Source organism: Mobula birostris, chromosome 20 (genome assembly GCF_030028105.1).
Source record: "Mobula birostris isolate sMobBir1 chromosome 20, sMobBir1.hap1, whole genome shotgun sequence".
Classification (NCBI taxonomy): Eukaryota; Metazoa; Chordata; class Chondrichthyes; order Myliobatiformes; family Myliobatidae; genus Mobula; species Mobula birostris.
Window position 1 is genome coordinate 61,288,880 of NC_092389.1, and position 14,438 is coordinate 61,303,317.

Genomic DNA, 14,438 nt, shown 5'->3' on the forward strand with positions numbered 1-14,438 from the left:
GGAAAAGTGTGCTGAAAGGTGGCAGCTGGAGTTTAATACAGACAATTGTGAGGTATTGCACGTTGGAAGGACAAACCAAGGTAGAACATACAGGGTTAATGGTAAGGCACTGAGGAGTGCAGTGGAACAGAGGGATCTGGGAATACAGATACAAAATTCCCTAAAAGTGGCGTCGCAGGTAGATAGGGTCGTAAAGAGAGCTTTTGCTAAATTGGCCTTTGTTAATCAAAGTACTGAGTATACGAGCTGGAATGTTATGATGAGGTTGTATAAGGCATTGGTGAGGCCGAATCTGGAGTATTGTGCTCAGTTTTGGTCACCAAATTGCAGGAAGTAGAAAATAAGGTTGAAAGAGTGCAGGGAAGGTTTACAGGGATGTTGCCGGGACTTGAGAAACTCAGTTACAGGGAAAGGTTGAATAGGTTAGGACTTTATTCCATAGAGGTATATAAAATTATGATGGGTATAGATAGAGTGAATGCAAGCAGCCTTTTTGCGCTGAGGCAAGGGCAGAAAAAAAAAACTAGAGGACATGGGTTAAGGGTGAAGGGGGAAAGTTTAAAGGGAACATTGGCGGGGGCTTCTTCACACAGAGAGTGGTGGGGGTGTGGAATGAGTTGCCAGACGATGTGGTAAATGCGGGTTCTTTTTTTAACATTGAAGAATAAATTGGACTGAAACATGGATGGGAGGTGTATGCAGGGATTAAGTCTGTGTGCATGTCAGTGGGATCAGGCAGAAAATGGTTCGGCACAGCCAAGAAGGGCCAAAAGGCCTGTTTCTGTGCTGTAGTTTCTCTATGCTTTCTATGGTTTCTAACAGTGTCACTCCACTCTTGAAGACGCGAGGGAGGCAGAGGAAAGGAAACTAAAGGCCAGCTGGTCTGACTGCAGTGTTTGGGAAGATGTTAGTTTCGATTATTAAGGATGAGGTTTCAGGGTACTTTGGGCAAAAGATAAAACGGGCCGTAGTCAGCATGGTTTATTGACAAATCTGTTGAAATTCATTGAAGAAATAACAAGCGGGATACACAAAGGACAATCAGTTGACATTGTGTATTTTGAATTTAAGGCCTTTGAAAAGCTGGGACAAATGAGGCTGCTGAACGAGCTACGAACCCACGATATTACAGAAAAGAGTTTAACACAGCTAAAGCAGTGGCTGATTGACAGGAGGCAGAACGTGTGAATAAATGGAACCTTTCTGTCTGGCTGCAGATGTCCAGTGGTGTTCCACAGGGGTCTGTGATGGGACCGATTATTTTATGCTATATGGCAGTGACTTGGATGATGTATTTAATGGCTTTGTTGCAATATCTGCAGAGGACATGAACAGAGATGGGGGGAAAAGTAGTTCTGAGGAAGTAGAGAGGCTACAGAAGGAGCTAGACAGATTGGGATTGGAAATGGTAAATGGAGTACACTGTCGGGAAGTGTATGGTCATGACTTTGGAAAAAGAAATGAATGGTTGACAATGTTGAAAACAGAGAGAAAATTATGTAGCCCCCGTGCCTGCCTCAGGGTCGCTCAGCTCGCTGTCTTCTAGGGAAACAGCCCTCGGCCCGGCCAAACTGGGTAATAGTTTGTGTGGATGCTGTGTGATATACCCCACCCCGCCCAAATAACAGACAATACACCAGATACGATTAAATGATTTACAGTTTATAGATATTACTGGAACTATATAATTAATAGAGAATAAAATATAAAAAGGAAAGTAAAAGGCGCCACGCTTATCAAAGTTCTGTCTCTTTGTGCACAAACAGTTGGCGCTCAGGACCCTCCTTCTTCACCCTGCGATCCCCTCGGACGACCTCAAAATGCCGCCTGGGTCAACAACGTTTGTCGACCAGATTCTCCACAAGTGTCCGTCACCGTCTCCTCTCCTCGCCAAACTCCCTGAACCTCGGACTCCTAATCGGGGTCCGACCCCGTTAGCCGACTCACAGCACTTTGTCCATCCTCACTCTCTCTCTCGCGCCTTCTGCCCCAGAACCCAGGCATCACAATAACTTACAAACATACAGAAAGAATAACATCTATCCCAATTGTTCGTAACAGCCTCTTATCAGTAACATAATCCACACAATCTGCTAGCGGTAGGACTTTCACAGCAGTTAACATAACAAAGGAGCCATTTCAGTTATAACATAACAAAGATGCCATTTTAATTAGCTTACGCAGTAACATAAAAGAAGAAACCTCTTACACTCTCCCCCCACCAAATAAAGTCATGTTGTCATGACTTCTAAATAACTCGCCAACCAATCCTACAGACACAAAAACCCATCCAGATACACAGAGTGACATTGCTCCCCGAACAGTAGACCTTCCGCCCGTCCACGGGCACGACATAGGCCAACATATCTGGGAGCTTCCTAATCCTCCGAGACCTCTCTACACCCTCACCTAAACCCTAACGGCTCGGACACTACTGGGGATACCTCGGGTCTGCTTGTCAACTCCTCTCTCAATCATGCTACCACTACAGCTCTGAGACCCCTGTCCCGTGTCCGGGCCCCGCTTCTTTCCCCCCCTTTCTCTTTCTTTCCTCACTTCTCCTTACGCTCTTCCAATCTCCTTCCCACGATCTCCATTCTCCTCCACGGTCCCCTCTCTCTCTCCACCCGCCTTTCTCCTTCTCTTTCTCTCTCTCTGTCTCCCATATGTCTCTTATCTTTCTCTGTCTATACACATACATTTCCCCAATTTCTCTATCTGCTCTCTTTTCCTCATCCGTTCTCTTTCACACTCTCCCACTCTTTCTCCACACATTCTTCCCTACACAGTAACTGCCCTGCATCTTTTCCTTATTGTCTCTTATTCCATTATGTCCAACCTTTCGCTGCCTCTCGCTTTCTCCCCAATTCCCCCTTCCCTGTAGCTTGCTGTCTCCGCCACCCACCCGTCCAAACCACCACCGCTCCCCCATCCCGCACCGTGATGACTGTTTCACACGCTCAGTGGATTACAGATGTCGTATAATTTCTCGTTGGTTGGAAAGATTCAATGTTTCCTCAGAAGATAAAGGCTTGTGGTTTCAGCGAGAGGCTTGTTTGCTTCCGTTTAGTGTGCTACTGAATAGGCGGGGAAAGGGAGAGGGAGAGAGGGAGGGGAGGGGAGGGGAGGAGGGGAGAGGAGGGGAGTGGAGGGGAGGGGAGGGGAGGGGAGAGGAGGGGAGGGGAGGGGAGGGGAGGGGATAGCATAAATTGGGATATTTGGTTTCAGTGAACCAAGGCACAGTGATAACTTTTGATTCACATCCCCTCCATAAAGATCAATTCATCACCTCGAGACTGGGAGTGCGGTTTCGTGAAATGTAGGGGGACAATTAATTAAATTAACAAATCATACAGACCAATTAATCACAACACTGCGTGAGGTAGATTGTGAAGTTAGTTGTCCATCTCTCAGGAAGTCAGAATGTTCAACGTGTGTGGAGTCTTTGATAATATGGACTGTTTTATTGAGGCAGAGAGATGTGTAAACAGTGTACATGGTTTGCATGATGCACTGAACTTGTTCACAACTCTCTGCAGCGTTTCCGGTGGCTGCCTTAACCACAGGACTAGTTTCTGCACAGAATGTATTCTGTTAAAACAGCCGATGGTGCTCACATCTACTGTGAAGAAGCGCTTTGAGGAGTTGGTCATGGCTGTAATCAACTCCTACCTCTGCATTGACCTGGACCCACTGCAATTTGCCGATCGCCGATCGTCTCCACTCAGCCTTAGATCAGCAGGGCAATAGCAATACACGTGGAGGTCAAATACACGTGAAATCAAGTGGAGGTCCATTAATCCTGTTTGTAAAACACATAAATTGTCTTGTAGCTACCGAAAACTTAAATCCCATCTATTTGCCGACTTTTCCACCTTATTAATTGCTAGTGCATCCTATATAAAGTGAAATTGAAATTGCTACCTCGAATCCATAAACCTCCATCATCTGCATATAGTGATTTCCGCACTCTAAACCTATCTCATAAAAAAATATTATTAAGTAAAACATGAAATATTAAATACTGCCTTGTGGGACCCCAATTTCTATCTCATAACAACCTGTATATAACTTGCACATCCGTACCTGACACAAGACATACAATTAAAAAAAAACTCAGAAAAAGTTAGATAATCGCCCCCATCCTCATTTCCACAATTTCATAAGAAGTCTTTCCTTCCATAAATACTATCTGCCTTTTGAATAGTAAAAATACAGCTGTTACATCATCTATATTTAACTGTCCTTTCCTAATATCATCTTCCAAACATAAAAATGAGTTCAATGTCGTACTTTCCCACCCATACCTTTACAAGACTATCAGAGGTTACAGCGGGACATTCATAGGATGTAAAACTGGGCTGAGAAGTGGAACATGGAGTTGAACCTAGATAAATGTGAGGTGGTTCATTTTGGTAGGTCAAATATGATGGCAGAATATAGTATTAATGGGAAGACTCTTGGCAGTGTGGAGGATCATTGGGATCTTGGGGTCCGAGTCCATAGGACACACAAGGCAGCTGCGCAGGTTGACTCTGCTGTTAAGAAGGTATACGGTGTATTCTCCTTCATCAACAGAACTTAGGAGCCGAGAGGTAATGTTGCAGCTCTATAGGACACTGGTCAGACCCCACTTGGAGTACAGTGCTCAGTTCTGGTCGCCTCACTACAGAAGGGATGTGGGAACCATAGAAAGGTTGCGGAGTAGATTTACAATGATGTTGCCTGCATTGGGGAGCGTGCCTCATGAAAACAGGTTAAGTGAACTCGGCCTTTTCTCCTTGGAGCGACGGAGGATGAGAAGTGACCTGATAGAGGTGTGTAAGATGATGTCAGGCATTGATCGTGTGGCTAGACAGAGGCTTTTTCCCAGGGCTGAAATTGCTGCCACAAGAGGGCACAGGTTTAATGTGCTGGGGAGTAGGTACAGAGGAGATGTCGGGGGTAAGTTTTTTACGCAGAGAATGGCGAGTGCGTGGAATGGGCTGCCGGCAACGGTGGTGGATGCGGATACGATAGGGTCTTTTAAGAGACTTTTGGATAGGTACATGGAGTTGTGAAAAATAGAGGGCTATGGGGAAGTCTAGTAATTTCTAAGGTTGGGACTTGTTCAGCACAACTTTGTGGGCCGAAGGGCCTGTATTGTGCGGTAGGTTTTCTGTGTTTCTATGTAAGACGTCCAAATAAAAACTATTCGAAAAAAAATGTACAATAGACCCCTCAATTGCATTTCCAAATATTAATCAAAAGTCTGTCCTTCAATAAATATCATTTGCATTTTCAAAATCAAAAAATATTGCTATTACATATTTATTTAACTGTGCTTGCCTAATATGATCTTCCAAACCTAAAACTGATTCCAATGTTATTCTACTCTTCCGAATTCCCCTCTGATAAAATGTGAAATCACCTCTTTTATCAAAAATATAATGGTACATGGAGCTTAGAAAAATAGAGGGCTATGGGGAAGCCTAGTAATTTCTAAGGTAGGGACATGTTCGGCACAACTTTGAGGGCGGAAAGGCCTGTATTGTGCTGTAGGTTTTCTATGTTTCTATGTTTTTAAACACTCGACTACCATACATTCCACACGTTTACATAAAGGAGACATTATTGCTGTTGGCCTGTAACAAGGAGGATCAGACAGGGAGCTCCAGGTATTAGAATGGGCACTACTACAACCATTTTCCATGAGGAAAGTAGATGGCCAAACCTCAAAATACGATTCAAAATGTTAATATTTTCAAAAAGGAAAATTTGATACATACCTGTTGAATCAAGAATTTCTTCTACAAGTTCCTCATACATTGTGTTCCCATTCACAACTCTATACCCCGCTCTTTTCCTTATAAAACTGACACCACCCCTCTGCCAACTACCCTGTCAAGCCAAACGACAATATAATCCTGCACAGGAATAAAAACTTAAAATGTGCAGGTTTCCTGAACAGATATAACATCGGAAGAATCTGACAAATCAGCAATAAACTTCTTAAAGACTTGACCATTTCACTGCAATATTTTAATCTTGTTATGGACGTTCACAAGTAGACTGGGATACAGATACCCCACCCAACAAATCTTCATTTAAAGCTTCCCACAAAACACCAGTTACACCAAGATACCGTTCTGCAGCTTTCACAATAATTTTTACTACCTCAGGAGGACGAGATGTTTGAGCAGTTCAATTCACCACATCGGTTGTAAACATCACAAACTTCATTTTATCCAGCAATAAAATATCTTTGATGAGAGAACGGTGATGCGACATATATCCGCTGACGTCACAGTCTGTTCTCTGACTGGGAACACTTTACCCAGTTTACCTGCTCTACTTGCTCTACTTGTCCTTGAACAGGTCCTTCTGCTCACTGTGTTGTTCTGAACCAACTGAACCGGTCATTTCATGCCTTACTAAACCAATCCCTCTGCCTACACAAGGTCCACATCACTCCATTCTCCACACATTCAGGTGGTATCTAATAACCTCTATCACATCTGCCTCAACCACCACCCCTGACATTCATTCCAGACACTCACCACGATGGGTATGAAAAACAAAACTTGAAACGCAAATCTCCTTTCAACATTCTGCGTCAAGTTTTTAACATCATTGTCTTTTGTAACTGTTTTTTTAAACAGCAACTGTGCAGAGAAAAGATACAAAGTTACACTAAATTACAAAATAAATAGTGCAAAAAAAAAAACAAGTATGAGGTGGTGTTCCCCCTTTCTCCTGAAGTGCATGCCCTCTGGCATTGCATATTTCCTCCTTCGAGAGAAATGAAATGCCGGCTGTCCACTCTGACCGTGCCTCTCATGTTCCTGTGAACGTTTGTTAACAGCCTGCGGTTGGTTACTGTGACTGTGTCTTTAAGAGCGCCTAAACGAGGCGGGACTATGACGTCAGTCACAGGCTGACACTACTGACTGTGAGCTGAACCACAGGGAGAGAGAGAGAGACTTTTCAGTAGTCGCAGCAGCAGCAGCAGAGAGAGAGAGAGAGGAGAAAGGAGACCAGCTGCTGAATCTTCAGCTGGTCACTGCGATGGTTTGAAACTCTTTCAAGCCCAAAAGATTGGGTTAAGTATCGGCACACGGGGCGCAACAAATGTGGGACTGACACTTCGTATAATCCAAAGGAGTGGATTTTGTTTGGGATATGCTGTGGAGACCACTTATGTGTTAACCCCTGCCTGCGTATGTTGTGTGGTAATCACTTGAAGGTGATATCCCTGTGACAAGTCACTTTCGGTGATAAATTGTATGTGGATTTGGAACGACGACGGACAAGATCTTCGTCGATGACACTTTTGTTTACATGAGGAATTCGACGTGACCACCTTTTCCCTGCGTTTCACCCTGGGTTACAAATATCTCTCTCCTATCACTTATTCCGCGGATGACTGCACTTTCCCGACTTTATCATCTCAAGAATTTAAGCCCCATTCCCTCAAGCTCGATATGGTTCGGGAGCCATATTTTATACATATGAGACTGTTAACTTGGTTAAGTTACGATATTATAAGTAGATACGAATAAAGATAGTGGTTTTAACATTAAAACCTGACTCAGTGTGAAATTTCTTGCTGCCGATTTGTTTCTAATTGTTACAGTACGTAACACGTTTGTCGCAGCTCCCTGGGCCACTGCCGTTCCGGAGAAAATTTCCCGAGATTGTCCAGTCTCACTTTATCCAGGCAGCATCCTGTTAAGCCTCTTCCACTCACTATCCAAAACCTCTGCATTATTCCTATATTAGAATGCAATTCTCCAGATGCAACATAACTGCCTGACACTGGAACCACTCTCTGCAAGTTATAAAATCAGTTTCCAAGACCCCTCTGTAGATCAACACGATCCAATCTCATCCCATGAATATAACAGCAAAGAGATAATGCTGAGACATTAATCAGGCCACACTTGGAGTATTGTCAATAGTGTTGGGGCCCCATAGCTCAGTAAGGATGTGTTGTCATTGGAGAGAGTCGAATGGAGGTTCAGACGGATTATTTTGGGAATGAAGGGGTTAATATATGAGGAGCATTTGTCAACTTTGAGCATGTAAAGCCTGGAATTCTGAAGAATGCAGAGGGGATCTCATTGAAACTTGCTGAATGTTGAAAGGACCAGATAAGGTGGATGTGGAGAGGATGTTTCCAACGGTGGGGCTATCAAGATCTAGAGGGTACATACACAAAAATGAGAGGCCACCTTTCCAAACAGAGTTAAGGTGGATTGATTGATTGATCGATTATTTATATATATATATATATATATATATATATATATATCAGCCAGGGAGTATTGGATCTGTGGAATGCTCTGCCTCAGAATGCAGTACAGGCCAAGACTGTGGGTATAATTAAGGCAGAAGTTGATAGTTTCCTGATCGGGGAGGGCATCAATGGCTATGGCAAGTGGTCAGGTGCATGGGGCTGGGTGCGATCCGGGATCAGCCGTGACAGAAAGGCAGCAGACTCGATGGGCTGAATGGCCTAATTTTGCTCCTATGATTTATGGACTTATGGACACAAACCCCCTCAATCATGATGAATCTCCTCTGCAGTCTTCCAGCACAAAACACCCTTCGTACAGAATGCTAAGCAGAACTGAAAACAACTTTTCAAGAACTTTGGCAAGTGAGGCAGCATCTGTTGAGGGGAATAGAGTCGATATTTGAGATAGAACCCCTTCCTTACAGCACTGACACAGACCCTTCGGCCCAACTTTTCCATGCTGTGCTGGTGTCCATTTAAACTTATCCCTCCGCCTGCCTTTGACATAGAACATAGAAATCGACAGCATATTACAGACCCTTCAGCTCAGAATGTTGTGTCCATCATGTAACCTATTCTGGAAACTGCCTAGGATTTCCCTATCGTATAGTCGTCAATTTTTCCAAGCTCCGTGTACCTATCGAAGAGTCTCTTACAATATCCTATAGTACCAGCGTCTACCACTGTCACTGGCAGTGCATTCCACACCCCATCCACTCTCTGTGTGAAAAACCTACCCCTGACATCCCCCTTGTACCGACTTCCAAGCACCTTAAAACTATGTACCCTCGCGTTAGTCATTTCACTCCCTCTTTCGTATCCACTTTCTTTTTGTAGTGAGGTGACCAGAACTGAACACAGTACTGCAAGTGGGGACTAAATGTCTCCTAATATAGCTTCAACATTCCCTCACAGCTCCTGAACTCAGTCCCACGGTTGATGAAGGTCATCACACCAGACGCCTTCTTAACAACACTGCCAACCTGCGCAGCAGCTTTGAGTGTCGTATGGACACGGACCCCAAGATCTCTCTGAGCCTCCACGCTGCCCAAGTGTCTTACATAGAAACATAGAAAATAGGTGCAGGAGTAGGCCATTCGGCCCTTCGAGCCTGCACCGCCATTTATCCAACTCAGAACACCGCCCCAGCCTTCCCTCCATACCCCCTGACCCCCGTAGCCACAAGGGCCATATCTAACTCCCTCTTAAAAATAGCCAATGAACTGGCCTCAACTGTTTCCTGTGGCAGAGAATTCCACAGATAATCTCGGTCCTAAAAGGCTTCCCCTCTATCCTCAAACTGTGACCCCTCGTTCTGGACTTCCCCAACATCGGGAACAATCTTCCTGCATCTAGCCTGTCCAATCCCTTTAGGATCTTATACGTTTCAATCAGATCCCCCCTCAATCTTCTAAATTCCAACGAGTACAAGCCCAGTTCATCCATTCTTTCTTCATATGAAAGTCCTGCCATCCCAGGAATCAATCTGGTGAACCTTCTCTGTACTCCCTCTATGGCAAGGATGTCTTTCCTCAGATTAGGGGACCAAAACTGCGCACAATACTCCAGGTGTGGTCTCACCAAGGCCTTGTACAACTGCAGTAGTACCTCCCTGCTCCTGTACTCAAATCCTCTCGCTATAAATGCCAGCATACCATTCGCCTTTTTCACCGCCTGCTGTACCTGCATGCCCACTTTCAATGACTGGTGTATAATGACACCCAGGTCACGTTGCACCTCCCCTTTTCCTAATCGGCCACCATTCAGATAATAATCTGTTTTCCTATTTTTGCCACCAAAGTGGATAACTTCACATTTATCCACATTAAATTGCATCTGCCATGAATTTGCCCACTCACCAACCTATCCAAGTCACCCTGCATCCTCTTAGCATCCTCCTCACAGCTAACACTGCCACCCAGCTTCGTGTCATCCGCAAACTTGGAGATGCTGCATTTAATTCCCTCATCCAAGTCATTAATATATATTGTAAACAACTGGGGTCCCAGCACTGAGCCTTGCGGTACCTCACTAGTCACCGCCTGCCATTCTGAAAAGGTCCCGTTTATTCCCACTCTTTGCTTCCTGTCTGCTAACCAACTCTCCACCCACACCAATACCTTACCCCCAATACCGTGTGTTTTAAGTTTGCACACTAATCTCCTGTGTGGGACCTTGTCAAAAGCCTTCTGAAAATCCAAATATACCACATCCACTGGTTCTCCCCTATCCACTCTACTAGTTACATCCTCAAAAAATTCTATAAGATTCGTCAGACATGATTTTCCTTTCACAAATCCATACTGACTTTGTCCGATCATTTCACCACTTTCCAAATGTGCTGTTATCACATCCTTGATAACTGACTCCAGCAGTTTCCCCACCACCGACGTTAGGCTAACCGGTCTATAATTCCCCGGTTTCTCTCTCCCTCTTTTTTTAAAAAGTGGAGTTACATTAGCCACCCTCCAATCCTCAGGAACTAGTCCAGAATCTAACGAGTTTTGAAAAATTATCACTAATGCATCCACTATTTCTTGGGCTACTTCCTTAAGCACCCTGGGATGCAGACCATCTGGCCCTGGGGATTTATCTGCTTTCAATCCCTTCAATTTACCTAACACCACTTCCCTACTAACATGTATTTCGCTCAGTTCCTCCATCTCACTGGACCCTCTGTCCCCTACTATTTCTGGAAGATTATTTATTCCTCCTTAGTGAAGACAGAACCAAAGTAATTATTCAATTGGTCTGCCATGTCCTTGCTCCCCATAATCAACTCACCTGTTTCTGCCTGCAGGGGACCTACATTTGTCTTTACCAGTCTTTTCCTTTTTACATATCTATAAAAGCTTTTACAGTCCGTTTTTATGTTCCCTGCCAGTTTTCTCTCATAATCTTTTTTCCCCTTCCTAATTAAGCCCTTTGTCCTCCTCTGCTGAACTCTGAATTTCTCCCAGTCCTCAGGTGAGCCACTTTCTCTGGCTAATTTGTATGCTGCTTCTTTGGAATTGATACTATCCCTAATTTCTCTTGTCAGCCACGGGTGCACTACCTTCCTTGATTTATTCTTTTTGCCAAAATGGAATGAACATTTGTTGCAGTTCATCCATGCAACCTTTAAATGCTTGCCATTGCATATCCACCGTCAATCCTTTAAGTGTCATTTGCCAGTCTATCTTAGCTAATTCACGTCTCATACCTTCAAAGTTACCCTTCTGTAAGTTCAGAACCTTTGTTTCTGAATTAACTATGTCACTCTCCATCTTAATGAAGAATTCCACCATATTATGGTCACTCTTACCCAAGGGGCCTCTGACGACAAGATTGCTAATTAACCCTTCCTCATTGCTCAAAACCCAGTCCAGAATAGCCTGCTCTCTAGTCGTTTCCTCGACATGTTGGTTCAAAAAACTATCCCGCATACATTCCAAGAAACCCTCTTCCTCAGCACCTTTACCAATTTGGTTCACCCAATCTACATGTAGATTGAAGTCACCCATTATAACTGCTGTTCCTTTATTGCACACATTTCTAATTTCCTGTTTAATACCATCTCTGACCTCACTACTACTGTTAGGTGGCCTGTACACAACTCCCACCAGCGCCTTCTGCCCCTTAGTGTTACGCAGCTCTACCCATATCGATTCCACATCTTCCCGGCTTATGTCCTTCCTTTCTATTGCGTTAATCTCTTCTTTAACCAGCAACGCCACCCCACCTCCCCTTCCTTCATGTCTATCCCTCCTGAATATTGAATATCCCTGAACGTTGAGCTCCCATCCCTGGTCACCCTGGAGCCATGTCTCTGTGATCCCAACTGATTCATAATCATTAATAACAATCTGCACTTTCAATTCATCCACCTTATTACGAATGGTCCTCGCATTGACACACAAAGTCTTCAGGCGCTCTTTTACAACACTCTTGGCCCGTATACAATTATGTTGAAAAGTGGCCCTTTTTGATTTTCGCCCTGGATTTGTCGGCCTGCCACTTTTACTTTTCACCTTACTACTTTTTGCTTCTACCCTCACTTTACACCCCTCTATCTCTCTGCACTGGTTCCCATCCCCCTGTAGTGAACTAACCTCCTCACGCCTAGCCTCTTTAATTTGATTCCCACCCCCCAACCATTCTAGTTTAAAGTCACCTCAGTAGCCCCCGCTAATCTCCCTGCCAGGATATTGGTCCCCCTAGGATTCAAGTGCAGCCCGTCCTTTTTGTACAGGTCACGCCTGCGCCAAAAGAGGTCCCAATGATCCAAAAACTTGAATCCCTGCCCCCTGCTCCAATCCCTCAGGCACGCATTTATCCTCCACCTCATCGCATTCCTACTCTCACTGTCGCGTGGCACAGGCAGTAATCCCTAGATTACTACCTTTGCGGTCCTTTCTCTCAACTCCCTTCCTAGCTCCCTATATTCTCCTTTCAGGACCTCATCCCTTTTCCTACCTATGTCATTGGTACCTATATGTACCACGACCTCTGGCTCCTCACCCTCCCACTTCAGGATATCTTGGACACGATCAGAAATATCCCGGACCCTGGCACCAGGGAGGCAAACTACCATCCGGGTCTCTGGACTGCGTCCACAGAATCGCCTATCTGACCCCCTTACTATCGAGTCCCCTATCACAACTGCCCTCCTCTTCCTTTCCCTACCCTTCTGAGCTACAGGGCCAGACTCTGTGCCAGAGGCACGGCCACTGTCGCTTCTCCCGGGTAAGCTGTCCCCCCGCACAGTACTCAAACAGGAGAACCTGTTGTTAAGGGGCACAGCCACCGGGGTACTCCCTATTACCTGACTTTTCCCCTTCCCCCTCCTAACCGTGACCCACTTATCTGCCTCCCGTGGCCCCGGCGTGACCACCTGCCTGCAACTTCTTTCTATCACCTCCTCACTCTCCCTGACCAGACGAAGGTCATCGAGCTGCAGCTCCAGTTCCTTAACGCGGTCCCTTAGGAGCTGCATCTCGATGCACTTGGCGCAGATGTAGACGTCCGGCAGGCTTGTAGACTCCAGGGCCTCCCACATCCGACACCGAGAACAGCAAACTGCCCTCACACTCATACTGCCCCTCTCCTCAAATAACAACAAAAAATGAAAGCCAAACTTCCCTCGCCTCGCTCGTTTCCGCCTAAGCCCGTTGAGCCGAAGCCCTTTAGTCTTCACTCTGCTCCCGGCTCACTCCGCAGCCCGCAAACTACGCTGCCCGCTCTATGAGGCTCCGTTCCTTTACCATTAATGTTATATTCTGTGGTCAATATTGATCTGTCGAAATGAACCAGCTCACACCTATCTGGGTTGAACTCCATCTGTCACTTCTCAGCCCAGTTCTGCATCCCATCTATTTCCCGCTGTGATCTCTGACAATCTTCCAGACTCTCCGCAACACGCCCAACTATAGTGTCATCAGCGGTGCCTTCTGGGAGTTGTAGTCATATGCCTCGCCTCCTCGCTCGCTCCCTGTAAAAAGATTGTTCTCAGCCATCAGAGACATCACCGAAACAGATTCACCGAGGCGTCGAAGGAGAACCGCACCCATCCCTGTAGACGCCGAAGCCGGCGACCACCGACAGCAGCGCCTCACTAAAATCCGCCATGGCGATGGAGCGGAAGAGGAGGGGAGATTTTCACCAGCCTATAGTAGCTCAGACCCACCTCTAACCCCTGGTTTCATTGGTTGAGGTTCCTGTCGGTCAAATGAGAACTCAGACGGTGAGTAGTTAATGTGAATGTCAGTCAGCCTTCCTGTCTTTATGAGCTTGAGTTTGCATCTCTATCTGGGGGACAGGAAGACACGTGTAGGCAATTCAACTTTTGGTGAAGCAAATTGGAAGAAATATAAGTTTTTATGTGATGATGCATCAGTCTCCAAGTGACATTATTAAGAATAAAAGGGCACAGGCCATGGTGAGGAAGGTGGTGATTTACTGGAGGTCACCTTGACATAAAATTTGAAGGGATATTTAACTTGGAGATGTTTGGGGTATGATATGATTCTTAATATTTCAGAATTGATTAATGAGGGCAAAATGATTGTTACTGAAACGGGGAAGGATGTGTCACTGGCTGGGTCATGTGCTGCTATTCATAATCAAGATAATTTCAGTGAGGAAGTTAAACAATGTAGGGATATGTTTCTGAGTGAATACT

General features: G+C 45.2%; 1 protein-coding gene across 1 annotated transcript in view; it reads right to left on the reverse strand.

Moving 5' to 3' along the window:
• The window catches only part of LOC140185024 (uncharacterized), a 29,056-nt gene extending 15,171 nt beyond the window's left edge, over positions 1-13,885 (reverse strand). Inside the window, exon 1 of the mRNA XM_072238249.1 lies at positions 13,824-13,885. Within this exon, the coding sequence (XP_072094350.1) occupies positions 13,824-13,885 (62 nt within the window). The remainder of the gene's footprint in view (positions 1-13,823) is intronic.
• Positions 13,886-14,438: the final 553 nt, after the last annotated feature.